Source organism: Moschus berezovskii, chromosome 8, assembly GCF_049115385.1.
Source record: "Moschus berezovskii isolate FMDL1 chromosome 8, NW_MosBer_1.0, whole genome shotgun sequence".
NCBI lineage: Eukaryota > Metazoa > Chordata > Mammalia > Artiodactyla > Moschidae > Moschus > Moschus berezovskii.
This window is the reverse complement of record NC_142467.1, coordinates 60,160,806-60,178,924: the sequence shown is the minus strand read 5'-3', so window position 1 is coordinate 60,178,924 and position 18,119 is coordinate 60,160,806. Positions and strand designations below refer to the sequence as shown.

The following is an 18,119-nucleotide window of genomic DNA, read 5'->3' as shown; positions in this document are numbered from 1 at the left end:
TTGGCGCGGAGGCGGGGCTGACAATCCTGTTTTCGAAGCCCTCCAGTTCTTTCCTCGTTTAGAGCACGAGAGTCTAAGCTGATTGGAGGCAAGCTTGCTTTACGGCTCAAGGCCGCTTTTTACGGCATTTTCCGGCTTCCCATTCACTTCGCAGTGAAGATGGCGTCAGGCAGTGGGGTAGGTGTTGTGTGTGAGGAGGCTTGGAGTCTGGGGTAGGGGGTGGCTTCTCGGCGCTGAATATTCCATACCCAATTGGCTTTCCGACACCTCTTCGCAACATAATGGCTCCAGTTCAAGAGCTCCCCAGTGAGGCTCTAGCGCAGGGTCTGAGGAATCGGGGAGGACTCGGGTTGGGGTCCTGAGGTAATCTTAGCCTCCTAGTGGTGTCCGGAGAGGCTTCACTCTCTTCAGGTCCCGGGCCGCCTTGGCTCCGTGGACGCGGTTTCTTCAGTTTTTCCAGGAGTTGGACAGGACTAGCGGGGAATCTTAAGCGCATTTTTCTTCCCTCAGACAAAAAACTTGGACTTTCGCCGAAAGTGGGACAAAGATGAATATGAGAAACTCGCCGAGAAGAGGCTCACGGAAGAGAGAGAAAAGAAGGATGGTGGGTACTTGCTCCATCAAATGCTAACTGTATTGTAGAGGCGATGCAGTGGTTGGAGAGTGGGTGGGGAGTTGAAATGCGCTGTCCTCCATACTTCTGTAATATTTGGCAGAGTCTTGCCTCCCTGGTTCTCAATTTCTTCAGGTATAAGGTGAAAGCGAGGAGATGAAGTGTTTTTGAGGTGCTTTCCAGCTCTGTGATTCTCGGCTTCCTTGCTCTACCTTTGCTTGGCACATTTAGTACTTTCCTCCAGTACAGAGAAGAGAGTGGAATCCTTCTCTGGACAGGAGGAGGAGTATTTCGCTGCTGTGTGTTACTACTATTGAAGAGCCTCTTCTTCTCTCAGCAGGAAACATGGTATTATTTACCGTAGCGTCTAGCACAGTTCTCTGTGCGATAGTGTCAGGGAGTTGGTGCTCCTCTTCTGGAGATTCCATTTATGTAGAAAGAAATATCGAACTTTCTTGTCTGTTTTCAAACCGTACATTCTTCTGCTTTCTTCCGCACCAGATTACACACTCTAAACCTTTTAGTTTTTATATAAATTGTATAATAGTGCTTGGCATGCAACAGATTATTTCCTAAATATTGGTCTCCCTTTTAAGAGTGGTCTTGCTGTTCTTTTAAAAGGTTGCTTTTTGTGCAAATTCAGAACTCTTGCCTTCAGTTAATTAATTAAAAAAAATCGCTTTTAGATTCGTTGGCTTTAAAGTGGAGAAAAGATGTAGAGAGTTAAGAATTGCTTGTCATTTTTTTGTGTTGAGCTTCTCCTTAGCTGCTGCTACAAGTGACTGTTGTGTCCTTTGCTTCATGTTTCAAAAAAGAAGTGAAAGTAGACCTCTGGATTTTGGACTTTATGCATTTCTTTTCCTTTCTGGTTAAGGAACTCTAATAATGAAGGGACTTCCTTCCCCATTATATTTCAGGAAAACCAGTGCAGCCAGTTAAGCGAGAGCTTCTCCGGCATAGGGACTACAAGGTGGACCTGGAATCCAAACTCGGGAAGACAATTGTCATTACCAAGACCACCCCACAGTCTGAGATGGGAGGGTGAGTGGCTTTTCATCTTTCTCTGCAGCCAGGAAGTGTTACCCAGGTACCTGCCCCCAGAATAACAACCTTGTTTCCTGTAATTCCATCCATTTTCCTCCAGGGTCTCTAGTTAACATGTCAAAGAGGTGGTTACTCTGTAGGCTTCTTCATATTAGCACTGTAACTACTTCTTAATATCTTAAAAGGGATTGTTTGTTCTTCCAAAGGAAGAAATGAAGGAAAGGACTACTGAGGAGATTTCTAGGGGAGGAATTAGATGCAACTAAAATGGAGCCCAGAAACTGTTAATGGTGAGGTTCAAGACTGGCTACAGAAGTTGTTGTTACGTATTTTCTGGTTGTGCACCTTCCTCCTAGTCCCTTTAGGAAGAAAGGTCTCACAAGAATTCTTCATCTTTTTGCCTAACACTACTACTCTGTCTAGGTGTGTTTTCCAGCAGGAGCATAACACAGATAACAGTAAGTGACACTTCTCTGAGCTGCTTCGCTGAGTAAACTCACTGTTAACTTTCCTCTTTGTGTTAGTTATCTATTGCTATTTGTGTTAATACATTAACCCAGTATTTAGCATCTTAAAACAAAGAATAACTCACAATATCTCACATGGGTAAGTAATATGGGAAAGGCTTATCTAGGTGGTTCTGGCTCAGGGTCTCTCACAAAGAAAGCTGCCGTCAGGGTGTCTGCTGGGTCTGTATTCATCTGAGGTGTAACTGGGGCTGGAGGATCTTTGTCCAAACACTGTCACATGACTGATTTGGAGGCCTCAGTTCTATGCTGTATGGGCCACTCCATAGTGCTGCTCACAACAAAGCAAGTGGTTTCCCCAGGGCAGGTGATCTACATGAACAGACTAAGCAGAATGCATGTTTTTTTAAAAAACATAATCTTGGAAGTGACATAGCATTACTTTTGATATAGTCTATTGATCACAGGGACTAACCCTGGTACAAATTGGGAAGGGCCTATATAGGGTAGGTGGCATCATTGCGGGGGCCACTTGGAGGATGGAAGCCACACTCTTGCAAGAACAAAGGCTTTGTTGAAATGAGAAGTGTATCCTCTAAAAAGAATTTTTACCTGAAAAGTATCAGTTTCTTGGCTGAAAACGATAAAATCTTCATAATCAGATTGGAAACTAGTGTTGTTTCTTTTTGTTTTCCAGATACTACTGCAATGTCTGTGACTGTGTGGTGAAAGACTCCATTAACTTCCTGGATCACATTAATGGAAAGAAACGTAAGGCTTGGAGGTAGTTTGTGATTGAGGCTGAGATTGAATTTTGGTGATGGGGTAAGAGAGAGGGTAGTTTCTATTGAGCCTCTTTTTCTATGTCTGGGGCATTCTCTAGTTCTTTCAGCACAGGCCATTCTTTACTTCATTATTTAATGTTCCTGGAGTCCATGAGGTGAAAATCTGTTCTAGGCTCCCAACAGGTCCAAACCATGGTTTTCTCCTGGGCCCAACTGTCCCTGTTGGTGTGCATTTGCTCAGTAAGAGTAGTTGAAAGCTGCTTTATCTTATTATTGGGGGCTGCTGCCAAGAAGTTTTTTTTTAGTCCTAATATTTTTTACTGCATGTTTTATGAATTTTTGGTTTTGTTTTTAATGTCAGGAAAAGACTTTTTGAGGGACTGAGGAAGCTTTAAGAACCTTACCTTTTTTTCTATTGACCCTACCCAGATCAGCGAAACCTGGGCATGTCTATGCGTGTGGAACGTTCCACCTTGGATCAGGTGAAGAAACGTTTTGAAGTAAACAAGAAGAAGATGGAAGAGAAGCAGAAGGATTATGATTTTGAGGAAAGGATGAAAGAACTCAGAGAAGAGGTAGGCTCTACTATCCTTCTCTCCCCTCTCCTTCAGCTTTAAATTTTATGTTATGAATCATGAGGAGGCTCTTTTCCTCATTCCACTCCCACTCCCAGAGGAGAATTGTGTCTCCTGAACTCCTGTACAGTAAAGGAAACATTTATTGCCCTTGTTTGGGACTCTCATAATCTGAAGGAAATGGCTCTAAACCTGTCCTTTTTTTCTAAACTTTCTGGGCCATATTTTTTTTTCTTTTTACTACCTGAGTTATTAATTAAGTGCACCTAGTCTCCATTAGGCCTGTGGAACCAGGCTGACTGGGTCAGAATTCTGTTTCCTCCACTTACTGGCTGTGAATCTTGGACAAGCTATATAACCTCTCTACCTCTGTTTCCTCATGTTAGAGATTTTAGTATGTAATATACATGAAGCACTTAGACCATCTCCTGGCTTATACTATATGCCCTGTGGCTTTTCTCCCATCACCTTGTGAGCTAGAGATGCACTGGGATGTAGGATTGAGAAATGCTTTCCATAGGCTGAAACTTCTCTTTCCTGTCCCTTACAGTCTTTACTGTGGCTTTTCCTTTGCTCTTGAAATTTTACTTGTCTATATTTTTCTTCTAAAGATGGACACTCACCTATCTCTTTCAGCAAGATTTGCTTAGGAGTCTGAACTGATTCTGAGTGATTTCCCCTCTAGGAGGAAAAGGCCAAAGCCTACAAGAAAGAGAAGCAGAAGGAGAAGAAAAGGAGGGCTGAGGAGGACTTGACATTTGAGGAGGATGATGAAATGGCAGCTGTGATGGGCTTCTCTGGCTTTGGTTCCACCAAGAAGAGTTACTGAGGCTTTCTGTGCTTGGCTTTTTGCTGGGCCTAACTGTGTGTGTGTGGGTGTCATTTTGGGGGAGGTACTGGGAAAAGTCAGTAAGAGTGGCAATGGGGAGGGCTAGAGGGTGGGTGTTTCTGGTTTTCCTCTGCCTTGGGAGAGAGCACAGAATGCAAAGGAACATGCTGTGGCATATTCCTTCAGCCTCAGTACATCACTAGAGACACAGGACCTCTGACCATCTGATTTCCCAATAAAGAAAAACCCCTCTTCTGAGGCTGCTTTCCCAAAACTCCCCTTGCATCTTTCCCTCTCCACCTATCCGTCTCTTATCTGAGCATCCTACATTTATCCTGTGTTCTGCCTTTGTTTTAATTTTGACTCAGCCCACAGCAGAAGGGTTCTCTGGGTCCCCAGTTTCCAGTTGACAGTATATCCTTGACTGTCCCCTCCCTCCCCAACCTCTCTCCATCTCCCTTGTGGTTCTCTGGCCACCTGTGCATGCATGTGTACTTCTGCCTGGATCTGTGGTATGTGCGGGTGTGTGTGCATGAATCTGTCACATAGAGGGAGCCTGAGCTGGAGCCTCAAGAGCATTGCTGTCTTGGGGCCTGGTGTTCTCAGCTTCTTCAGAGCATGTAACAGGAAATTAAATGGGATGAGTGGTGTGGTTTTTGTCTGGTGAGTTTTTTAACTTGTGTTCTTCATATGTAAAATCTGTTCAGCTTTTCCTATTTGTTTCATTTTATTGAGGATTACTGTTTTTGTCTTCCTTGTAAGCAGGCTCTTGGAAGAACCTGTTTGATGCAAAAAAGAAAAAGAAAAAAACCTCATATGGGAGCCCTTGGGTCTCAGAGGCTGTTCAACATGTATAATAAATGGCATTGACTGGGCCTATTTCACATTTGGTGGGAACATTCCATATCCTTCCCTGTGTATTGTTTTTTTTTCTTCCCCGCACTTTTTCTTCTCCCTGTATTTGAGCCCTGTCACTTTTTTTCTAGATTTCCTTCAATGTGAGTTATACTTCCCTCTGATGGGATCTGTGCCTGGAGGAGTCTAAAAAAACTTTTCCTATTTTTTTAGCCTCCTTTGATCTGCTGGTTTTGGAACAGCAGAGCTCAGGGTTGAAAACTTAGTGTTTTCTTAACTATCTGCAGTTAGGCTAGGCACAGGGTTCTCAGTTTTGCACTGTTGACATTTTGGCCTGGATAATTCTTTGTTGTGGGGGCACCCTTGTGCATTGTAGGATATTTACAGTATCTTTAGCATCTACTGACTAGTTGCCAACAGCACCTTCTTCAAGTTGTGACAGTTAAAGATGTCTGTGTCCCCTGGAGGTTGGGATGGAGTGACAGAATTCCTTCCCCTAGCCCCACTGAGAACCATTAAGAAGCTCCCTTGCGTAGTTTGGTCTGACTTGAGAATTAAATGGCACAAACTGGTTAACTAAAGTAAAAACACCTTTGGTATTCCCTGGATCAGGTACTATGCCAGGTCCTAGGGATGCCGACGGGGAGTGGGGGGTGGGGATCAGTTCCTGAAAGTAAAAAAACACAAATGGTAATTACACAAGTTTTAAGCAAGTGAATTCTATAACAAAAGTTAACAAGGCTGCTACCATATAGGTTGTTGACATTTTCTGCCTCATCTAGCTCTTCTGACACCTTTATGTAGCATCTGAACCACTTGTGGGTCCCCCAGAGTACTATATATGCTTCCCTTTGGACTTTTGTGCAAAATTTCCTTACTGTCAGACATATCTTTTACCTAATTTTATTTCTGATGCTGAATCTTGCCACTGGAAACACTGAGAGTGTCTTTACTGGTTCAAAATTTCTCCTACAGTATTTGTTGCAGGCATATTAGTTGGTGCTTTCCTTGGCAGGATTCTGTGTTCTACAGGTCCTCTGGTAAGAATCTGCCTTTGTCCCCTGGATCGTTTTGTTCCCCCTTTCAAGACAGACTGGAGAATTTATCAATGTGCTGAGTTCTTTCAGTGCTTCAGTATTCTTCAGGCAGCTAATTCAGCTTGACTTCAAGTGATTCCCTCCCGTTTTGGTACTGGTGGAATCTGACTTCTGGTTACCTCTACTGTAAAGCAATTCTGAAGTCCATTTTCTCTACGTTCCCTTGGGACTGGCAAGTGGGTTGAGTTTCCAGGGGATCTGTCTGGCTCATGGGTGTTTAGAGGGGTTCAAGCTGGTGAATTAAAAGTGGTGGAGGAAGGAGATGGGATGGAAATTTAGGGGCCTAGAGCAATCCTAGAAGAATTTCTCGGAAGAGAAACTTTCTTGATGTTTGTGGTCTTTCTAAAAATCCAAGGAAATTTTGTATTCTGATTGAAGAGTTTGCCTGTGACTGGCCAAGGTGAGTTCATTCATTCAGTGAGTTCCGAGATGCTGAACTTGTTCTAGGTCCTGGTAGTATCTTCTGGGACAAAGTATCAAGGTCCCAACTATCATGGAATGTACATTCTGGTGGAATTGCCAATTAAAGTATTTAGGGAACAAAAGATCTGTATGGCTTCTGATGATTCTTTGGCTTCAGGCACACCCAGGGCCTCTCAAATCTCCCCCAAAACCTCCAAAAATTTAATACAAGAGTCTTTAATCCAGCAATTCTACTTGTGTAAGTATCTGTCCTAAAAACAGACTTGCTTATGTATACATACACATGTAAGAATATTTAGTGTAACAGTGAAACATTTAAAGTAAAAATTCAGCCATTACAGTATGTATGAATTAGATCTATGTACATACTGACAAGCTCTCCAAGACATGTTAACAAAACAATACCCAACAAACTAATCCCCAATAAGCCTACCTGCACCCCTCACTCCCACCAGTCAAGACTATGGTGTGTATATTTATAGTGTGTATAGAACTGGGGGGATGCACGCTGAAATCGTAAACATGGTTAACTGGAGAAAAGTAGGCATTGTGGCTGTTTACAGTATACACAAAGAATAGGGTATTCATATGCAGTTTAATACTACATAACGCCTGGGAACTGTGTAACACCTGGGAACTGTGTAACACCTGGGATAGGCTCCCTAGGGTTTACCTAGTTAGCTGCAAATTTTCAAGATAAGGCCCGAATAGCGATTTGCAGCTTGTGAAGATTCAAATCTCCTGACTCAGGGCACTCTGAAAACTTAAGTTCACTTAGCGGCCCTGTGTGGGGGGCGGGGGGAGGGGAACAGGGGCGAAGGTTTGTTGTGGGGGAGCAAGAGGCTGGAGGAGACGTCCAGAGACTAGTTGACCAGGTGACTGCCGAGTAATAGAAGGGAAAGGGCCCGGAAGCAACTGCGGAAGAGCTCACTAGGAGATAGGAGAGGACTTGGGCCCTTCTCACTGCTGTGTGTCCACAGGTGCGCACTCCCCAAGTATCTGGACTGGGGATGGGGGAGCAGATGGGTTTTCTAAGGTCTCCAAGTTAGCCCGGATCACGTATACTTTGATTGGTTTATTATGACGCAACTCTTGCTCAGCAGTCAAGAGGACAGAATACGAGCGGCGTTCTCGGGCTGGCCGTAGCTCAGCGGTTCCTTCGGCTACATCATAATTAAATCACCCTCTTTCTGAGGGTGGTTCGAGACCCGCGGGCGCTCTCCAGTCCTTTTGCTGCTGTCCCGCCTTCATTTTCCTCGTGATTCCGCTCGGAGAGAGCGTTTTGACATTTCTACCCCGCCGGGAGCGCGACAGTGACCACCTTTCCCAGTGGTTGTTTAGCTCCCATTCGACTAGGAACCGGGGATCCTTGGAGAAATCCCTGGTTCTAGAACTGGGGCAGGAAATAACAGAGATGAACCTAGCGCATCTTGGATTCGCCTAGTAGTTCCCGGAAGTAAGGAAGTGCTAACCTCCCCCCACCCAACCCCCCAAAAAAACCTTTGAAAATTACTTTTGATGTTAAGTAATGTTTGTGTTTTTGTTCCAGTAGTTATCCGTTACACCTCTGTCTTTTCCAAGTCCTCAAATAACTTTTCCATAGCTGGCTGTATTATTTGTCAGCTATATCTTGACTCCCTCTTATTATAGGTGCTGTGCTAAGTCGCTTCAGTTGCGTCTGACTCTGCGACTCCATGAACTGTAGCCCGTCAGGCTCCTCTGTCCATTGAATTCTCCAGGCAATAATCCTGGAGTGGTTTGCCGTTTCCTCCTCCAGGGGATCTTCCCGACCGAGGGATGGAACCTACCTCTCCTGTGGCTCCTGCATTGCAGGCGAATTCTTTACCGCTGAGCCAACACACTACTTATATAAAGATCAATTATTTTATTCTTTTTCCCCCTTTTTCTCCTCCCGAATTGAGACATACTGTTTTCAGAAAACAATTTGCATACTCTTTCCCCATCGTTGTTACCCCCTTTATTTTATCTGCAGATCTACAACTTATTAGTATATTTAACACTAACCATCATGATGCTTTCTGAATTTTCCTGTTAGTTCTTGGTTGGATGAAACTAATTTTCTAGTAAATTTCTCAAAAGAGGCTCCTGAGTACAGTATTCTGAGTTCTTGCGTATTTAATACTGATTTTCTATAGCCTTAGTATGTAAAGGACATCTTGGCTGGATATAAAGTCTTGGGTCTCACTTCTTTTCTGAAGGGTGTTTAAGAACTTATTTGCTGCCTCTCTTGTGTGCTGTTGTGAAACCTGTTACCAACCTGATTTTTTTTCCTTCCTAAATAATTTGGTCATTTTTTGCTTGAAGCCCAGATTTTTTTTTCTTTCAAATCTAATTGATTTTTCTAAGATACCTCAGTTCTATTTTTAAATTATTTGAGAAAATTCCATACTGTTTCTATAGTGGCTGCACCAACTTATATTCCCATCGACAGTGTATGAGGATTCTCTTTTTTCCACATTCTTGCCAACACTTTTCATTTATTGTCTTTTTGATGATAGCCATTCTGACAGGTGTGAGGTGGTATTTCTTTGCGGTTTTGTTTTACATTTCCCTGATGATTAGTGATATTGAGCATTATTCTATGCAACATAGATCAGTTTTCTTTATTTTTAATATTGTGGTAAAATACACAGAAAAAATTTACCATCTTAACCATTTTTAAGAGTACAATGGATTTAACTCAATGGAATTAACTATGTTCATATTCTTATGCAACCATCACCACTACTCATCTCCAGAACTTTTTTCATCTTGCAAACCTGAAACCATATCTATTAACTCTCCACCCCCACCTTGCCCCTAGCTTCTGGCAACCACCATTCTACTTCCTGTCGCTATGAATTTGACTACTTTAGGAAACTCATATAAATGAAATTGTATTTGTCTTTCTGTGACCAGCTTATTTCATTTAGTATAATGTGTTGTGGCATGTGATAGGATTTCCTGGATATATACCCAGAAGTGGAATCGGATCATATGGTAGTTTTGGACTTCCCTGGTGGCTCAGACAGCAAAGCATCTGCCTACAATGCAGGAGACCTGGGTTTGATCCCTGGGTCAGGAAGATCCCCTGGAGAAGAAAATGGCAACCTGCTCCAGTATTCTTGCCTAGAAAATCCCATGGATGGAGGAGCCTGGTAGGCGACATATAGTCCATGGGGTCACAAAGAGTTGGACACGACTGAACAACTTCACTTTCATGGTAATTTTATTTTTAGTTTCTGAGAAATCTCTATACTGTTTTCCATGGCGGCTACACAATTTTACATTCCTATCAACAATGCACAAGGATTTCAATCTCTCAATATCATTGACATTTGTTATTTTGTTTTTGTTTTTTTAATAGTATTGATCTTAATTGGTGTGAGATGATTCCTCTCTATTCTCCTATGTTATTTTTTTAGTAGGTCTGCATCCATATAGTGTTAGTATTTTTATTCAGTTCAGTTCAGTTGCTCAGTCATGTCTGACTCTGCGACCCCATTGACTACAGAACGCCAGGTCTCCCTGTCTATCACCAACACCCAGAGTTTACTCAAACTCATGTCCATTGAGTCAGTGATGCCATCCAGCCATCTCATTCTCTGTCATCCCCTTCTGCTCCCACCTTCAATCTTTCCCAGTATCAGGGTCTTTTCAAATGAGTCAACTCTTCGCATCAGGTAGCCAAAGTATTGGAGTTTCAGCTTCAACATCAGTCCTTCCAATGAACACCCAGGACTGATCTCCTTTAGGATGGACTGGTTGGATCTCCTTGCAGTCCAAGGAACTCTCAAGAGTCTTCTCCAACACCACAGTTCAAAAGCATCAGTTCTTTGGCACTCAGCTTTCTTTATGGTCCAACTCTCACACCCATACATGACTACTAGAAAAACCATAGCCTTGACTAGACGGACATTTGTCAGCAAAGTAATGTCTCTTCTTTTTAATATGCTGTCTAGGTTGGTCATAACTTTCCTTCCAAGGAGTAAGCATCTTTTAATTTCATGGCTGCAATCACCATCTGCAGTGATTTTGGAGCCCCCCCCAAAATAAAGTCTCTCACTGTTTTCACTGTTTCCCCATCTATTTGCCATGAAGTGATGGGACCGGATGCCATGATCTTAGTTTTCTGAATGTTGAGGTTTAAGCCAACTTTTTCACTCTCCTCTTTCACTTTCATCAAGATTCTCTTTAGTTCTTCTTTCTGCCATAAGGGTGGTGTCATCTGCATATCTGAGGTTACTGATATTTCTCCCAGCAATCTTGATTCCAGCTTGTGCTTCCTCCAGCCCGGCATTTCTCATGATGTACTCTACATTTAAGTTAAATACGCAGGGTGACAATACACAGCCTTGATGAACTCCTTTTCCTATTTGGAACCAGTCTGTTGTTCCATGTCCAGTTCTAACTGTTGCTTCCTGGCCTGCATACAGGTTTCTCAAGAGGCAGGTCAGGTGGTCTGGTATTCCCATCTCTTTCAGAATTTTCCACAGTTTATTGTGATCCACACAGTCAAAGGCTTTGGCATAGTCAATAAAGCAGAAATAAATGTTTTATTAGGATTATATTAATTTATCTAATAATTTGGAGACAATTGAGATCTCTATGATGTTAGGTCAAAAGAACTTACTCTAAGAACAAGGAATATTTTTTACTTGCTCAAATCCACATTTGTGTTTTTTAGAAGTGCATCAAAGTTTTCTATACATGAAATTTTGTACATTTTTTGATGTTTGCTTTTCATAATTTCTACTTTTTTATTTATAAATAGGACCTTATGTTCCATAATAGTTTCTAATTTGTTATTGTTTATGTATAGGAAGATTGTTGATTTTTTAATGTAAATTTTATGTCCTAACACCTTGTTGAATTGTTCTATACTTTTCCAGTTTTGTATACCTCATTTGTTTTTCATTCTCTGATTGCTTTGGATAATTACTCCAATTCAGTGTTAAATAGTAGTAGAAATAAAAAGCATCCTGGCTTCTGGTTCAAGATAACAAAGTAGGAGGATGTACACTCATCTCCTCCTGCAAAAGCACCAAAATTGCAACTAGCTGTTGAACAACCATATACAGGAGGACACTGGAACCCACCAAAAAAAAGATACCCCATGTCCAACGACAAAAAGCTGCAGCAAGACAGTAGGAGGGGTGCAATCACAATAAAATAAAATCCCATACAACCCCCCTCCAGGCTGATCAACCGACAAATTGGAGAACAATAATACTAAAGTGTTGTGAAGGTTCTGAGCCCCATGTCAGGCTTCTCAGCCTGGGGATTCAACAAAGGAACTGGGAATCCCCAAGGAATCTGACCTTGAAGCCGAGCAGTATTTGATTATAGGACTTCCACAAGACTGGGGAAACAGAGATTCCACTCTTGAGGAGCAGAAACAAAATCTTGCATGCATCAATGCCCAGAGGAAAGGAGCACTGACCCCACAGGAGACTGAACCAAAACTACCTGCTAGTGCTGGAGGGCCTCCCTGTGGAGGTGTGTGTTGTCAGGGGCTCACCACAGGGATAGAGGCATTGGCAGCAACAGTCCTGGAAGGTCCCCCTTGGTGAAAGTCCTCTTGGAGGTTGCCATTAACCCTATCATAGAGCTGTAGGCCTCAGGGTTGGGTTGCCTCAGGCCAAACAACTAACAGGGAGGGAGCACAACTCCACCCATCAGCAGATAATTGGATTAAAGCTTTACTGAGCAAGACCTAGTCTTTCCCACCCTGTCCCTCCCATCAGGAAGTTTACAGAAGCTTCTTAGCCTTATCCAAGGACTTCCCTGGTGGCTCAGACAGTTAAGTGGTTAAGTGTCTGCCTACGATGTGGGAGACCTGGGTTCAATCCCTCAATTGGGAAGATCTCCTGGAGAAGGAAATGGCAACCCACTCCAATACTCTTGTCTGGAAAATCCCATGGACAGCGAAGCCTGGCAGGCTACAGTTCGTGGGGTCACAAATCACGACTGAGTGATTTTGCTTTCACTTTCACTTTCTTAGTCTCATCCACCAGAGGGCAGACAGAAGAAGCAAGTAGAACCACAATCCCACAGTTTGGCTAGAACAAAAATCATATTCAGTTCTATAGAAAGTTAATCAGGATGAAAGAGCAGTTATATCCCAGATGAAGGGACAATATAAAGCCCCAGAAAAACAAATGAAATGGAGATAGGCAATGTTTCAGAAAAAGAATCCAGAATAATGATAATGAAGATGATCCAGGATCTTGGAAACTGAAGAAGATGCAAACATTTACTGAAGAACTAAAGAACAAATAAACAGATGAATTATACTAGAAGGAATCAATAGCAAAACAACTGAGGCAGAAAAACAGATAAGTGATCTGGAGGAGAGAACGGTAGAAATCACTGCTACAGAACAGAATATAGAGAAAAGAATGAAAAAAAAAAAAAAGACAACCTAAGAGACCTCCGGGGCAACATTAAATGTATCAACATTTGCATTATATAGGAGTCCTATAAAGAGAAACGAGAGAGAGGCCTTGAGAAAATATGTGAAGAGATAATAGCTGAAAATTTCCCTAACATGGGCAAGGAAATAGTCAACCAAGTCCAGGAAGCAGACAGAGTCCCAGGTAGGATAAACCCAAGGAGGAACGTACCAAGACACATAGTAATCATACTGAAAAAATGAAAGACAAAGATAAAATATTAAAAGCAACTAGGGAAAAACAACAAATAACATACAAGGGAATTCCCATCAGTTATTAGCTGATTTTGTAACAGAAACTCTATAAGCCAGTAGGGAATGACGCAATACATTTGAAGTGATGAAAGAACACAACAACCAAGAATACTCTACCCTGCAAGACTCTCATTCAGATTTGATGGAGAAATCAAAAGCTTTCCAGACAAGCAAAAGCTTAGAGAATTCAGCACCACCAAACCAGTTTTATAACAAGTGCTAAAGGAACTTCTCTATGCAGGAAACACAAGAGAAGGAAAAGACCTACAGAAAATAAATCCAAAACAATTAAGAAAATGGTAATAGGATCATACACATTAATAACTACCTTAAAGGTAGGTGGATTAAACGCATCAACCAAAAGACATAGACTGGCTGGGCATATGGAAAACATGTACATGTATGAACTTCCACTCACCACATCACTCTGCTTGAGCCCCCAAATTCTATGTAATTATTTTGTATTAAGTTAATCATGTTCCCATTATAACTTGCAATTGTAATTATCTTTTATTTTTTGTCTATTGATTGTGAAAACTGATAAACATCTTTTACTATTGTGAAAAAAAAAAGCAAAGCAAGGGGATAGTGAAAATTACCTGTAATCTCACTCCTCAGTTCAGTTCAGTTCAGTCGCTCAGTCGTGTCCGACTCTTGGCGACCCCATGAATCACAGCACGCCAGGCCTCCCCGTCAATCATCAACTTGCGGAGTTCACTCAAACTCATCTCCATCGAGTCGGTGATGCCATCCAGCCATCTCATTCTCTGTCATCCCCTTCTCCTCCCACCCCCAATCCTTCCCAGCATCAGTCTTTTCCAGTGAGTCAACTCGTCGCATGAGGTGGCCAAGGTACATATTTTTTGGCAAAATTAGGATTGTACTGTTTACACAGTTTTGTATCTTGCTTTTCTACTTGTCATTATATCATGACTATTTAACTGACTAAATCATCTCCAAAATACATTGTCCATACCTATGAAATGTTCCAAATATAGCACATATTATTATTTACTTGACCATTGCCCTAATATTGTTCATTTAGCACTCTGCCAATTTTTTACTATATAACTAACCCTCTCTACGGGCTTCCCTGGTGGCTCAGAGGTTAAAGCGTCTGCCTCCAATGCGGGAGACCTGGGTTCAATCCCTGGGTTGGGAAGATCCCCTGGAGAAGGAAATGGTAACCCACTCCAGTATTCTTGCCTGGAGAATCCCATGGACGGAGAAGCCTGGTAGGCTACAGTCCACGGGGTCGCAAAGAGTCGGACACGACTGAGTGACGGGACGGAACGGAACCTTCTCTACAGTTGCTTTTATAGAACATTAATTAGATTAAACCTTCACTTAAATTTCCTTGATTGCAACAAGATAAAGTACACAATATACTTTCAAAACTATTCATTTCAAGATAAAATCACACTTTTTTTTTCTTCTGATGGTTAAAGTTTTGAAGTTATTCATGTTTTCCTCTGCACCTTTATTTGGTTTATTTGATATCATACAAAGATAACATACAGACTTTTCTATCCAGATGTATCTCCCCAACCTGGAAGCATGAACTTAACCAGCATTCTTTTGGTTCCTTAGCAGCCCTGCTGTTGCTCAGGCTTTTATCACTTCTTGCCTGAACCATTGCAATAGCTTACCAAACTCTCTGCCTCTAGCCAAAAGCACTTCTTGTTTATTCTTAGGATCGACAAAATGATCTTTCTGAAATAAAATTTTTATAATCATATTTATAAAATCATCTTTATCTATTATATATACATATAATGGAAAAACAACAAGATCCTACTGTATAACATCAGTTCAGTTCAGTCGCTCAGTCGTGTCCGACTCTTTGCGACCCCATTAATCACAGCACGCCAGGCCTCCCTGTCCATCACCAACACCCAGAGTTCACTCAAACTCATGTCCATCGAGTTGGCGATGCCATCCAGCCATCTCATTCTCTGTCGTCCCCTTCTCCTCCCGCCCCCAATCCCTCCCAGCATCAGAGTCTTTTCCAGTGAGTCAACTCTTCGCATGAGGTGGCCAAAGTATTGGAGTTTCACTTTAGCATCAGTCCTTCCAATGAACACCCAGGACTGATCTCCTTTAGAATGGACTGGATCTAGGAGGTTGGATCTCCTTGCAGTCCAAGGGACTCTCAAGAGTCTTCTCCAACACCACAGTTCAAAAGCATCAATTCTTCGGCGCTCAGCTTTCTTCACAGTCCAACTCTCACATCCCTACATAACCACTGGAAAAACCATAGCCTTGACTAGACTGACCTTTATATTCAGTATCCTATGGTGACTTCCCTGGTGGCTCAGAGGTTAACGCGTCTGCCTCCAAGGCGGGAGACCCGGGTTCGATCCCTGGGTCGGGAAGATCCCCTGGAGAAGGAAATGGTAACCCACTCCAGTATTCTTGCCCGGAGAATCCCATGGATGGAGAAGCCTGGTAAGCTACAGTCCACGGGGTCGCAAAGAGTCGGACACGACTGAGCGACTGAACAGAACAGAACATGGTGACTCAGAGGTTAAAGCGTCTGCCTCTAACGCGGGAGACCCGGGTTCAATCCCTGGGTTGGGAAGATCCCCTGGAGAAGGAAATGGTAACCCACTCCAGTATTCTTGCCTGGAGAATCCCATGGACGGAGAAGCCTGGTAGGCTACAGTCCACGGGGTCGCAAAGAGTCGGACACGACTGAGCGACGGAATGGAATGATGATAAACATAATGGAAAATAATACAAAAGAGAATGCATATATAGATGTATGACTGAATCATTTCACTGTGTAAAAAGAATCCTTATCTTGTTCCAGGCATTTCTAAGAATTCCTCCAGTGTTTCCCCATTAAGTAAGATGCATCTTTAACATGATTATGTATATGTATATATAAAATATGTTCATGATATTTTTATATAGTATATATACATATAATGAGTATAGTGATATTGCTATCATTTTCCATCTTGATTATTTTAAAAATTTGGAATGTGTGTTAAGTATTACTGAAGGGCACTTAAACACATATGGAAATAACTATTACCTTTTTTCTTAGATCTATTGATTTGGTGAATTATACTAAATGTAATTCCTAATATTTCATTCTTACATATCTGGAATAAATTCTATTGGGTCACACTTCTTTCTTTCTGAGAGTATAATTATTTTATACCTTGTAGCATCTGATTTGCTAATATTTCGTTGAAGTTTTTGCATCTATGTTCATGAGAAAAATGACCTGTAGTGTGCCTTTCTTATATCATTGTCTGTGGTATTAGTGTAATACTGGGGCCTTATAAAATGTTCTTTCTGCTTCTGTTTTCTGGAAGACATTGTACAGAATTGGTATCATTTCCTTTTTAAATGTTTGGTAGAATTGGAAACCATTGAGACTGGTGATTTCTATTTTGGAAGATTATTAATTATTGACTCAGTTTCTTTAATAGATATATTAAAGAAATTTGTGTGAGTTTTGGCAGATTGTATCTTTCAAATGATTGGACTATTTCATCTGGGTTTTCAAATTTGTGTATATAACACTGTTCTTTTGTTGTTGTTCAGTCACTCAGTCATGTCTGACTCTGCGACCTCATGGACTGCAGCATGCCAGGCTTCCCTATCCTTTACCATCTCCAAGAGTTTGCTCAAACTCATGTCCATTGTGATGCCATCCAACCATCTGATTCTCTGTCGCCGCCTTCTCCTCTTGCCTTCAATCTTTCCCAGCACCAGGGTCTTTTCCAGTGAGTCAGCTCTTTGCATCAGGTGACCAAAGTACTGGAGCTTCAGCTTCAGGCCTTCCAATGAATATTCAGGGTTGATTTCCTTTAGATTGACTGGTTTGATCTCCTTGTGGTCCGGGACTCTTAAGAGTCTTTTTCAGCACCACAATTCAAAAGCATCAATTCTTTGGCACTCAGCCTTCTTTATGGTCCAACTCTCACATCCATACATACTCTCACATCCATACATACATATATGGCATACATATAGCTTTGATTATATGGACCTTTGTCAGCAAAGTGATGTCTCTGCTTTTTATTATGCTATCTAAATCCAACCAGTCCATTCTAAAGGAGATCAGTCCTGGGTGTTCATTGGAAGGACTGATGCTAAAGTGAAACTCCAATACTTTGGCCACCCCATGCGAAGAGTTGACTCACTGGAAAAAACTCTGATGCTGGGGGGACTGGGAGCAGGAGGAGAAGGGGAGGACAGAGAATGAGATGGCTGGATGGCATCACAGACTCGATGGACATGAGTTGGTGATGGACAGGGGAGGCCTGGCGTGCTGTGAATTCATGGGGTCACAAAGAGTCAGATATGACTGAGCGACTGAACTAAACTGATTTGTCATAGCTTTTCTTCCAAGGAGCAAGCGTCTTTTAATTTCATGGCTGCAATCACCATCCAAAGTGATTTTGGAGCCCAAGAAAATAAGGTCTCTCACTGTTACCATTGTTTCCCCATCTATTTGCCATGAAGTGATGGGATCGGATGCCATGATCTTCGTTTTTTGAATGTTGAGTTTTAAGCCAGCTTTTTCACTCTCCTCTTTCACCTTCATCAAGAGGCACTTTAGTTCCTCTTTGTTTTTTTGCCATAAGGGTGGTGTCATCTGCATATCTGAGGTTATTGATATTTCTCCTGGCAATCTTGTTTCCAGCTTGAGCTTCATCTAGCCCAGCATTTCACATGATGTAGTCTGCATATAAGTTAAATAAG

General features: G+C 42.0%; 1 protein-coding gene across 1 annotated transcript; it reads left to right on the top strand.

Annotated features, from left to right (window-relative positions):
- Positions 1-54: 54 nt before the first annotated feature.
- ZMAT2 (zinc finger matrin-type 2) lies at positions 55-5,219 on the top strand. Its single transcript, XM_055431008.2, has 6 exons — positions 55-177; positions 511-604; positions 1,531-1,654; positions 2,822-2,895; positions 3,339-3,484; positions 4,170-5,219. Exons 1-6 carry the CDS (start codon positions 160-162, stop codon positions 4,311-4,313), a joined length of 600 nt encoding a protein of 199 aa, XP_055286983.1. The 5' UTR covers positions 55-159; the 3' UTR covers positions 4,314-5,219.
- The last annotated feature ends 12,900 nt before the right edge of the window (positions 5,220-18,119 follow it).